We start from the raw sequence: 12,824 nt of genomic DNA, 5'->3' as shown, positions 1-12,824 counted from the left end.
TTAAAGTTCTTCCATGTTTAAGAATATTTGCCTGCTGTCTTTATATTTGAATGGCATTCTGCTTAACTTTATATATTTTTTTCTGGGTGTGGAAATATATTTTCTCAAATTATTTTTTTTTCCAAATGGGATTTAGCACCGGGCTGCTGCTGACATCAGCGTTCTGTTCTGGGGGGAGGCTGGAAGGCTTGCATTGCAATGGAAGGGCATGAGGCACTTGCTGCCACAGCAGATGATCAACAAATGAAGGACCATAATTGCCCCGTAGGAATTGAAGAATTCTTTAAAAGTTTGACTATTTGGGGAACACAGACCAAGGACGTGCCCTAATTTTCCATTTTGGAAAGTCACAGTTCAAGTTGTAAATTTCTGGCTGGTCGTGGTGGCTCACACCTATAATTCCAGCACTTTGGGAGGCCAAGGTGGGAGGATCACTTGAGGTCAGGAGTTCGAGACAAGCCTGGCCAACAAGATGAAACCCCATCTCTACTAAAAATACAAAAATTAGCCAGGCGTGAGGTAGCGCATGCCTGTAGTCCCAGCTACTCGGGAGGCTGAGGCATGGGAATCGCTTGAACCTGGAAGGCAGAGGCTGCAGTGAGCCAAGATCGTGCCACTGCACTCCAGCCTGGGGGACAGAGCAATACTCCATCTCAGGAAAAATAAATAAATAAATAAAGTTATAAGTTTTTGTTCTACAATTTCTGTATTTCAGAAGATACTGTAGAGTTTAATTCACATTGTCTTCCCAAAAGGAAGAGAAAAAAAAACCCCCAGTTCTTCTTAGGAGTCTTTTCTTTTTTGGTCTTAAATGTCAATGATCACAAAAACTTCTGGGTTTTCTTTATTATAGACCTGCATTGCTGAATATGTTATAACTTTGACTTCTGTTCCCTGAGGGTGCTTGGACAATGAAAATTCTTCTCTCCACCCAATTGATTGTAATTGGAAATGTCTTTGATCAATACAAAGTACTTTCACTTCCCAGGGTATGAAGAATTCATCAGCATCGGACTTATAAAGCCACTCATCTAAAAAGTGAAAAAGAAAAGTAGAAACTTCTTGGGTTTCTACTTCTATTGTTTGGAGAGGCTCCACAGTCCTGTTATCTATCATGTAACCAAATATGGCCATTGCACATTGCTCAACTGCTTCCTCCAGAGTATCTCCCCATGTGTGTAACTGGACATCTGCTGTATGATCCAAATACTCGTAATTCCTATTAACTGGCGGATAGTTGGCCTTGATCGCCTTCTGTTCCTCAGTCAAATTGTAATCTCTAACATCTCCCTCTTTCTGTGCCATGACTGCCTTGCTTGACTTAATATTGTTGGGTAACACTTAAATTCCCTTAGAACTTTGCAGACATTGCTTTGTTATCATCTGACTTTGAATGTTGCTTTCAGAGGACAGTCTGATATTTTCCCTTAATTTCTGATTTGCTTTTTGTGTCTTCTGCCTGTGATTTCTTTGTCCACAAAATTCTTTAAAAGGAATATGGTTCAGTATTGAACATTATTTATCAAATTATCCTGGGACATAGTTTCTTGTTATAATCAGCAGATTCTGATTTTTCCTTCAGTTCTTAGGAAATTTTTTAGATTATACTTTGAAATACCACTTTCACTTTATTTTGTTTTTTCTTTCTTAGTAACACTTAATAATATGTTAGATATATGTTTGTCTTTCACATCTATTAGTTATTCCTTAGTTGCTTGACTTTCTTTGATCCTTAGCCTTATTTTTCCACCAGTAAGTACATTTTTAATGTTTTATTTTGTCCGGGATATTTATTTGTAATTTATTTATTATGTCTATAAAGCTTATGTTTTGTTCCTAATTTTGTTTATTTAGGACTTCAGCCTCTTTCCTTAGTCACTTTATTTTGAGTTTTATCTTATTTGCATTATGTTTTTGTTACGTTGTTCATTAGAAAAAATAATCATGAATAATTTTCTTTTACTCTTTGAGATACTTTTTCATCAGATGTTTTGTCTTTTCTATATTAACGTTTTATTTTAAATTTATTTATTAACTTATTTGTTGATTGATTGGTGCTATATGTTTGTATAACTACCATACTTTTTTGTTTCGTTGTGTTCATTCTTAGAATGCTCTGTGCAGATATTCTGTTGGCTTAGACAACAGGATATCTTAGTGACTTATTTCCCTCTCCATTCTCTGTGTAAAGCTAATATTTCCCTCACCTGAGCTACAGTTTGATTTTTGTAGAATATCCTGTGGCCTATCATGAAGAGGAAGAGCTTATTTGAAATAGGTGAGGAGTCTTTCTTAGAAATCCTCATTTTTTTCTAAGATTTTGTTAAATATTTTCTACGAAGTTCATTCTGTCTCATTAGACTATAGACAGTTCTCATGGGAAGATGTGCTTAGGCTTTGAATCATTTTCCTCAGTCATTTAAGAGAGTAGAGTCAAGTTTACTTCTGTTTTAGTGAATCAGCCCCATTTTTCAATTTCTTGCTTCACCAGTATTTGTTCTGTAAGTTTTTCTGGCATCTCCAGGTAGAAGAGGAAAGAGGTAATGTTACCTACTCAGTTTGTTTCTCTCTGTATTTGAAGGTGTTAAGAAAATTATCAGAATTTTGTCAACTTACCAATATTGCTTTGGGGGCATGGGGACATGATTAAGAACTAAGCTTTGTTGCTCCCTCAGTTCTAGAACCAGTTTGTTTTTGTTCCCCTTGGCAACCAATTTTTTAATGTTTGGTGATTTATGGTGCATTCCTTACATTGTTTCATTATTTTTTAAAATTATTTTTTGTTATTTATTTATTTATTTATTTATTTATTTTTTGCTAATTTGTTTTTAGGAAATGAGGAAGAAAAAAAAATGTAATTGCAATATCAGCCTACCATCCTAACCTGGAATCTATTTCTTAGTGTACTTTCTAATTAATTATGGAGATGCTTTCTTTGTTGTAACTATGGGTTAAGATTGCACTTTTTTTAAATTTGAAATTTAGTGATTGTGGTGGTGGGTAGTGTGTGTTCTTTTGTGTGTGAATGAGAGAGAATGATGGAGTAAACATGGAATTGGTGTATGAGTGAGAGAGAACGAGGAAGGTGGAAATGTGGAATTGAAAATTGAAGAAATGTTTCTAAAACTCTGTTGTGAAAGAGATTAAATTGATTTGATCTGAAAAGTATATATATTTTCAGTTTCGGTGAGGAATGATGGTGCCAACAGTAGCTAATATTTCATGAATCCTTATGCTATTTCAGTAGCTATTAGAGGTATATGTAAGTAGCAACTAATTCTTACAACAAACCTCTGAGATAGTACTGATATTATCCCTCATTTTATGAGTTTGAAAATAGCATGAAGCAGAAATAACCTAGAGTTACAACTTGGATCCAGATCCAGGTAATCTGTTTCCCAATTACTAATCTATGAATTTTGTTCAAATTTTATTAGATTTCTAAAGACTGTGTGAATGGGATCTAATCCTGGAATATATTGCAGCTTTATTCTAAGCTATTTAATTTTATGTTTTGTCTAATATAGTTTTTCATTTTAATCATTGTGCTATGAGATTTGCAATATTGTGTAGCAATATTTTAAGGTGTTATAATAAAATTTCTAAATAAAACAAGAAATATTTCCAAATAAATATTGTTGTTACTTAAAATTTTAGCAGAGAAAATATATTTGTTCGTCTCTTCTACATCAGAGTCAATTTTAAGAGAGCAAACGTATATTTTTTCTTATGTCTGCTAGTCTTTACCCTTTTTCAACAAACTTCAGTTGGTTTAAGTATGCTCATGTTCTAACTGTATTGCTCTTAAACAATACTCTGCAGGATGAGGCATTTTTTTTTGAGACAGCTTATATCTTAGAGGTTATCTGTATTCAGCCTTGAATTCAAGCTGTACATTCTTAAATAATATAACCGAACTTTATCTACTGCTAGTTACCTTCTTCTGCAAAAAAAGATGTTGTCATCTATTTAATGCACGATTTGTGGTTGTAAAGTAGCTGACTTGTTTCATTTATTATCAGAGGATTGATGACAGTGTAGATCTGCAATGTGCATCTCTTTAGTTCATTGCATGCTTATCATTGGAGTGGGATATCCTTGACATTTTATGCTTTTGGTTTACAGAGAGGTTCCATGAATGTCATGACATCATTGATGAGCTGTACATCTTAACTTTGTTTCTTAATCTTATGGTTATAAACAGAATATTTATGAAAAAAATTATGTCATGCAGAAACATTATACCTTGTAAACATTGTGCATGTGTGAATATACAAGTTTCCTGGCAATCATTTTTGTAAAGAAGGTTGTCTTTTAGAATTTTAGTTTCTTTAAACTAATATGATATATCTGTAAAACATATGTACTGATGATTATCACTTAATGATTTTTCTTTTAGGAATCTATGTGAGTTAAAATCAACTTCAGTAAGAATTTTCAAAAGGTCTTTGGGCCAATGTTGCTTTGAATTTTATCTAACATACTGTAGAACTCACTTGTTGCTAGCTTCAGTGGAACTGCAAACCAGGTGGTCTCTCGGTTTTTTTGAAGTAATAAAAATGGAGTATTTTTTTTTTTTATTAAATAAAGACCATGAAAGCACTGATGATGATGATGATGATTATTATTATTACTATTATTCTTATTTTGAGACAGTCTCACTATGTCACCCAGGCTGGAATGTAGTGGTGCGATTTTGGCTCACTGCAACCTGAGCCTCCTGGATTCAAGTGATCTTCCCACCTCAGCCTCCCGAGTAGCTGGGACTACATGTGCACACCACCACACCTGGCTAATTTTTGTTTTGTTTTTTGTAGAGATGGGGTTTTGTCATATTGCCCAGGCTGGTCTCAAGCTCCTGAGCTCAAGCCTCCCAAAGTGCTGGGATTACATATATGAGCCGCTATGTCTGGCAAATATAGCAATCTATATATTTTTTAGGTGAAGAATTCAAATATTTTTTTCCAATTAGCAAGCAAAATATTTTTATTAAAATAGTGAACATTTTTGTGAGTACTTATAAATTTTTAAAAATAAACACTTCTATAGTACCTCTTGTTTTTCTGAATTCTTAACAAATATAAAATAAATTATCATAACAATGAGGTAAATGTTATTATCTTCAGCCCAATTTTACAGATAAGAAAACTACAGCCAGGCTCAGTGATTTGTTCTAGGTCATATAGCTAGTATGTGATGAAGCTTGGACTTCAACCAGGGTAGTCTGATACCCAGTATAAACTGATGATCTCTTTGCTGTGTGGCCTAACGTCATCTATTAAGTGATTTAGTACACATTGTCTCATTTCAGTACCACAACACATCCTTGATGTATGTATGCAAGGTAGATTGAGAAAATGTGATTTAGCTTTGATCACAGAACAATTAAATCCATGATTCTGAATTAGAACCCAGGTTTCATAACAATAACCCAATACAGTCTGTCCCCATAGCCTCTGTCAACTTCATGGCAGTGTTTTGCTATTGTAATAATATATTCTATTATTGAACATATTCTTGACAGTTCTAAAGGAATGTGAAACATTTTAACAATTGCATATTTTAGTGTTATGTATTTTAGGGTAATGTATATACCAATTTTAGAGCTAATCATGAGAAATTATTCAATTTTCCTCTTAAGTAGCTGCTTTTCTCCTCGTTGATCAATTTTTAAATTTAAACATGTTTATTTTTCTAATAAAAATGAAGTATTTTTTAATATAGAAAATTTAGAAAATAAAAAATGTAAAGAATGAAAGTCATTTATTGTCTAGCTTGAACATCTATTTATCTTTGTTGGATTTTGCTTTTTGTTTTTGACTAATTTGAAATAACTATAGATGTAAAACAAGTTGCGAAGGTAATGCAAAGGTCATATCTATTTTTTACCCTATTTTCTTTTTTTTTATACACATATACTCATTTAACTTATCAATGGAATCTACCCATTCACCAAATTAGAGTCGTACGCATGCTTCTTTAAAATCTAACACTAAAATAATGTATTGTTAGCAATTTGCCATTTGTGAAAATTTTTGAAAATGTGATTTGTAACAGCTATTTATATTTCCAATATAAATATGTACTTATTTATTTTACCAGTCTCCATTCTTACACACTTAAATTATGTATAGTTTGCTTTTGTAAATAAAGCTTTGAGGAATTTAGTGTTCAGAAATCTTTATTTATGTTTCTGATTTTTTAGTTTGCTAAAGTCTTTTAAGTGAAAATCTGGGATCAGAGAATGACTTCTTTTGAGAAACTTTATAGTTTTTTCTCATTTCTCTGTTCCATTGCCATAATTGAATAATTTTCAGTTTGGTAAATAAAAGCATGTAGAATCTTGTTTAAAGTCTGCATTGCATTTAATTTCTAGTGAGAATGAACACTACTTCATTATAATCATGATAGTTTTAATTTTTTTAATGTCTGTTTCCTTTGCTCATTCAAACAAAATCTGTGTTAGTGATTTTCTTACTGATTTGTATATGGCTTTATATGATAAAGGTTTTTTCCTCTGTTTTATTTGTTGTAATATGTTCCCCCAGAACTTTCTTTTTATCATGATTTGTATTATAGATTTATAGTCTCTTAAATTTTAATGCAATTTAAAGTTCTTTTCTTTATTATTGCTTTCCTTATTTTTAGGTTTAGTAAATTATTTTCCATTTCAAGATTATTTAAATGTTCTCATATATTCTAGATTTTCTGTGGTTTTATATATATATATACTTTTTTCTTGTTTCTCTGTAGTTTTATATATATATAGAAAATCTAGAATATATATTATATATAAATAACATAAATATATATATATATATATATATATAGAATATATATATATATATATATATTTTTTTTTTTTTTGAGACAGTGTCTCACTTTGTTGTCCGGGCTGTAGGGTGATAGCATGATCATGGCTCACTGCAGCTTTGACCTCCTGGGCTCAAGTGATCCCCCCATCTCTGCCTCTTGAGTAGTTGGCCCCACAGGTGTGTGCCAGCATGCCTAGCTAATTTTTTTAGAAACTTTTTGTAGTGACTGGGACTTGCTGTGTTGCGCAGTCTGGTCTCAAACTCCTGGGCTCAAACAATCCACCTACCTCAGCCTCCCGAGCAGCTGGGACTACTGGTGTGTGATTGGCTAATTTTTTATTTTTGGAAGAGATGGGGCTTTCACTGTGTTGCCCAGGCTGGTCTCAAACTCTTGGGCCCACCTGATTCTGCTACTTTGACCTCCCAAAGCCCGGGATTGCAGGCATAAAACACTGTGCATGACTGATTTTTAATCTTTAAAATATTTGAGATATTTTTATTTGTATTATATAAGACTCTAATCTGATTTTCTTTAAATGCTTTTAATCAGTTTCTCCAAAATGATCTCTCTTCGGTTTGCCAAGCTTTCTTTATCACATACGACTCTCATGTGTCTTAGGGGCTAATTCAAGGGATTATATTGTGTTTCATAAATTTTTTTCCTGATCGTTCATCACCCAGTCATTAAGTTAATGTAACATTTTTTGGCTTTTTTCTTTTTATTATGTAAATATAAAAATATATAAAAGTAGAGGTAACAGTATAAGGAACACCCATTATCTAGATTTAACAATTGCTTGATTTTTATTTCTTGCTGAAATGTTTTAAAGTACATTATAGACTTTGTGACAATTGACCACTTAGTACTTTAGTATGAATCTTTAAAACATGAGGATGTTTTCCTATATAGTTACAACATCATTATCATTTGTAAAAATCAGTGACAATAATTCACGAATGTGTTCTAATACTTAATATCCTGATTTCCCCAGTTGTTTTAAAAATGTCTTTACTACACTAATTCCTCTAACAAGTATCTATTGAAGGACCACACATTACAAATAGTTGTTAAATTTCTTTAATTTTTTTTTTTTAAAAATGTTGGGACAACGAAAGCTTACAGAAATGTCTTAAGTACTGAACAATAATAAAAAAATTTAATGAGATATAATTCATATAATTTACAGTTCACCCATTTAAAGTGTACAATTCATTGGTTTTTAGTATATTGAGAGATGTGCCACCATCACCACAATCCATTTTAGAACAATTTAATCACCCCAAAAAAGAAACCCTGGACCATAATTTATTAGTCACTCCCTGTTTGTCCCTAAATTACCTCTAGACAACCATGAATCTGCTTTCTGTCGATTTGCCTATTCTGCTGATTTGATAACATTGTAATTGCAGTTTTATATGATAGGTGGTGTTTTGTGATTAACTTATTTTACTTAACATAGTATTTTCAACTTTATCTAAGCTGTAGATTTTCTGGGGATGGAAGAAGGTGAGATTTTAGGATGGGACACTTTCTGGAATTTAGTTCATTTATGTTTCTTTGCATCCTATCGTTATTAGTGTTGGAGCAGTAATTTCTTGCAACTTTTGTACATCCTACTTAGAAGCCAACATTCATCTAAATTTTTTAATTTTAAATATTGTTTTTAAGATGGATAATATATTCATAGTTCTAAACATACAGAAGAGTTTACAGGAAAAACTTTTCTGTCTTAGGGGAATCAGTGTTATCAGTTTCTTATGTTCCCCTCTGCCCCCAAAATATTTTATACAGGGCATACAAATATGTTTTGTATTCTTTTACATGGATGGATGTATCATATACATACTGTTGTGCACCTTGCTTTTTTCTTTTTTACTTAAAATAACATCTTCGTGTGAGCAGATACTGAGCTTTCTAATTTTTTGTGCTTTGTATAATCAGTATATATTTTTATATCTCTATATTTATTATAACAGGTCTTCATTATTTGACATTTATGTTGTTTCTATTCTGTGGTATTATGTGCTCCTGTTTATAATTTTGTATTCTGCATTTTGTTGATATGTATTTCTGTAGGTAGCTATTGAATTTTATATTTTTCTTTATCTATTAAATTATATTGTTTTCTTAATGTCATCCGTAAAAGTAATGCTGTATATTAACAAATTTTTAAAACCCGTCTTACTTTATATGGATAAATCCTACCAGATGAAGGGTGGGTTTTTTTTTTTATTTGAGACAGAGTCTCGTTCTGTCGCTCAGGCTGGAGTGCAGTGGCGCCATCTCGGCTCACTGCAAGCTCCGCCTCCGATGTTCACGCCATTCTCCTGCCTCAGCCTCCCGAGTAGCTGGGACTACAGGCGCCCGCCAGAACGTCCGGCTAATTTTTTGTATTTTTGGTAGAGACGGGGTTTCACCGTGTTAGCCAGGATGGTCTCGGTCTCCTGACCTCGTGATCCGCCTTTTTTGTTTGTTTGTTTTCTTGTTTTCTTGGTTTTTTTTTTTTTTTTTGTGGAGATGGGATCTCACTCTGTCACCCAGGCTGGAGTGCAGTGGCCCAGTCTGAGCTGACTGCAACTTCTACCTTCCGGGCTCAAGAGGTCCTCTCACCTCAGCCTCCTGAGTAGCCACCACGCCCAGCCAATTTTTGTGTTTTTTGTAGAGATGGTGTTTCTCCATGTTGCCCAGGCTTGTCTTGAATTTCTGGCCTCAAACAATCCTTCCGCCCAGACCTCCCAAAGTGTGAGAATTTCAGATTTGAGCTATCGCCTCTGTCCCTAGGGTATTATTTATTTTTTTAACATAACCATTTCTAACTTTTTAAAGGATTTTTATAACTATTTAAAAGTGTTCTTGGTTTTCTTTTGTTGTAGGTCAATGTTATAAAATAAATAAATTGGCCATTTTGTTTTTTCAAAGTGCCAAGTCTGGGACTTATTTATCCACTGGGATAAGTTAATTGTTCTCTAATTCATTTGTAACTGTTGGTAACTATATTGGTTCCCTCCTGCATTTGTTTTGTTTTGGTTTCGTTTATTTGAATGCTTGGTTTCACTTCTTTTTAAGTAATAAAACCAAGTCAGGGTATGAATTTTCTTCTGTTAACCGCAGTGGTTTCATCCTTTTTTTTTTTTTTTTAACGTGATGTTCTCATTTTTATGTTGTTAATAGTTGGTCTTTTTTGATGTAGTATTTATTTAGTTTCCAAGGAATTTGTCCTTTATTATTACTTCAAATTTTGTTATTCTTTTCTTATTTTGTAACCTTATGAGCAGATAGTATGGCCTGTATAATTTCTGACTTTGAAATTTATTGAGTACTTTTACTTCGCCTAATTTGATATTATGCTTGTATTTATAGGCTTTTATGTATGTTTAAAAAAAGAACTATAATAAACCACAACATTCTGATCTATAATTGTAATAAAATTTCCACTAAGGTATTTTAAAGAACTCAGAAAAATGATGATCAGGCCCATTTGAAAAAATAAATTAATATTCTAGTCTCTTCTTCATGAAGATCAGGAAGGCATGATTAGCTGTATGAAAATTAAATGTGGAAATTGTATTACGGATCAGGTATCAGAATACAGCATAACGCTTTTCAGGTTTCTGAAGATAATAATTTTCTAGTGTTTTAAAAATACCAGACAATGTCAAAGGAATATATTTGTAGATTCATCATTTTAGGTAGTTCTACAGTGAAAAGTTAACAAACATTAAAACTGAAAATAAAGAAAAAAATTAGGTGAAGAAATTTTAAATATTTCTACATATTTTTAAATTTCACATATTTTTAAATATGTAAAATTATAAAATTTGAGAATATCAAGATTCATAGACAATTGGAAAAGGTATGAACAGGAAGGAGAATACCAGTTGTAATGAAAAAATGCAAATTAAAGTGACAAAACTATTGAAATACTTTTTCTGTCGACGGATGAACAGATAAAAAAGTGAGTTTTCCATACAAGGAAATATTATGCATGTGTATGTACTCATATATGTATAATATAGTGTGTGCTTTTATATATTATATATTTATATATGGATGTACATATATAAATTCTAAAATTTGAAATCACAAGTTGTATAAATAAAATTCTTATGTCAGAGATTTGTTATGAAGAAGAAAATATAATTCTCCAACAAATATTCTTTTCAACAAGTTTTATTCTTAGATATTCATTTAGTATTTTTTTCTGTCTAATTAAAGACAAATAGTATTACCTATTTTGTTTCATATTTAATATTAATTCATAACTTCTGTTATAATACTAACAGTCTAGGTTTAAATATTTTAAAAAATATTTTGTTGCTTTGGGTCTAAAACTGTAATATATTCCTAACATATAGATTTTTCAGGATCATATGTATTATCCATATATTTTTGAATTCTAAGTTTTTTATTATTGTATACTGCAAAATTTCTTGATACTTTTACATGACTTCCTGCATTCTTTCTAAATCATGTTCAGCAGCCAGCTTCTCTGCATGATTTCTCTTCAGTAATTAAGTTTAGCATTTCCAGCTGCTGAAAAATTTGTTGGCCTTTTCTGTTCATTTGTGTTTCCTCACGCGTAAATTGTAAGACATCCACATATTTTTAATTCTTTCAGAGTACCACTGTATAGGCTGAGTTTGGCACTTATATACTGTGAATGGTTTGCTTTATCAACCTTAAAAAGAAATCTAAAATATTAATCTTATGTGTTTATTTAAATATGAATCTGATCTATGTCAGATGTGTAATTACACTGAGTGACTTCCTTCTGGTAGTTTAGAAGGGATTTAGATTTTTTTTTCTTCTTTTTCCTTTTTTTTTTGAGACGGAGTCTTGGTGTGTTGCCAGGTTGGGGTGCAGTAGGGCGATCTTGGCTCACTGCAACCTCTGCATCCTGGGTTCAAGCGATTCTTCTGCCTCAGCCTCCCGAGTAGCTGTGACTACAGGTGCACACCACCATGCCCAGCTAATTTTTGTATTTTTAGTAGAGACAGGGTTTCAACATGTTGGCCAGGATGGTCTCAATCTCTTCACCTCGTGATCTGCCCACCTTAGTCTCCCAAAGTGTTGGGATTACAGGCATTAGCCACTGTGCCAGGCATAGATTTTGTTTTCTTAGAATATTTTACTAGATTATTTTTAAATATATGTAATTTCAGACACCTGTCTTCTCTTTTTAAGCATAGATATAAGCAGTTACACAGATCTACAAGTTGAACTGATTACCGTCATTATTAATGATTCTTTGATTTCAACATAGCAGAGCAATTTTAAATAGAATAAATAGGCTGGATGTGTTGGCTCACACCTGTAATCCCAGCACTTTGGGAGGTCGAGGCAGGAGGATCACTTGAGCCCAGGAATTTGAGACCAGCCTGGGCAACATAGGGTGACCCCATCTATACAAAAATTAAAAAAAAATTAACTGGGCATGGTGGCATGCACCTGTCATCCCAGCTCTTGAGCCCAGGGTGTCAAGGCTGCAGTGAGCCATGATGTTGCCACTGCACTCCAGCCTAGGGAATAGCATGAGACCCTGTCTCAATAAAAAGAAAAGAAGAATAAATAAATATATGTCTGTTGTTTTATAGTACTTTGTTTAAGAAACTGTAAAGCAATTATATGAGGGATGCTTTTTGATGTAGATAGTGTTTTTCGAAGGTGTTTACTGATATCACCAAGTCACATATCTGTCTTCAGAGAATATCATGCCTATAATTCAATGCTTATTATTCTCCATTACTTTAAGCACTTTTTGTAGGTAATGTCGTTCTTTGTAATAAATTATAAGCATATACCTACAGCTTGCTAGTTTTAATATCTCAAATGGTCTTTCTTTAAAATATTAATGGGTTCATATATAAGCAGCCAATAGAAATCTGGATATAGTTTTCACTTGTGGGTTTATTTAAAATTATAGTATTAAAAGTGTTATATTTCAGGTCCCTTATTGAGATTCTGATTTGACCAACAGATGCATGGTATATGATTAGTTGGGCAATTTT

The 12,824-nt window shown here is 32.5% G+C and overlaps 2 protein-coding genes across 5 annotated transcripts in view; one reads left to right on the top strand and one right to left on the bottom strand.

Moving 5' to 3' along the window:
* The window catches only part of LRBA (LPS responsive beige-like anchor protein), a 766,360-nt gene that overhangs the window by 292,121 nt on the left and 461,415 nt on the right, over positions 1 to 12,824 (top strand). The window lies entirely within an intron of this gene.
* Positions 808 to 1,314, bottom strand: LOC109026643 (protein archease-like). The gene has a single exon (XM_031010186.1). The coding sequence runs from the start codon at positions 1,303 to 1,305 to the stop codon at positions 808 to 810; it is 498 nt and encodes a 165-aa protein (XP_030866046.1). The 5' UTR covers positions 1,306 to 1,314.

Source organism: Gorilla gorilla, chromosome 3, assembly GCF_029281585.2.
Source record: "Gorilla gorilla gorilla isolate KB3781 chromosome 3, NHGRI_mGorGor1-v2.1_pri, whole genome shotgun sequence".
NCBI classification, from domain to species: domain Eukaryota; kingdom Metazoa; phylum Chordata; class Mammalia; order Primates; family Hominidae; genus Gorilla; species Gorilla gorilla.
Note: the sequence above shows the minus strand (reverse complement) of the source record. Positions and strands in the feature narration are given on the sequence as shown.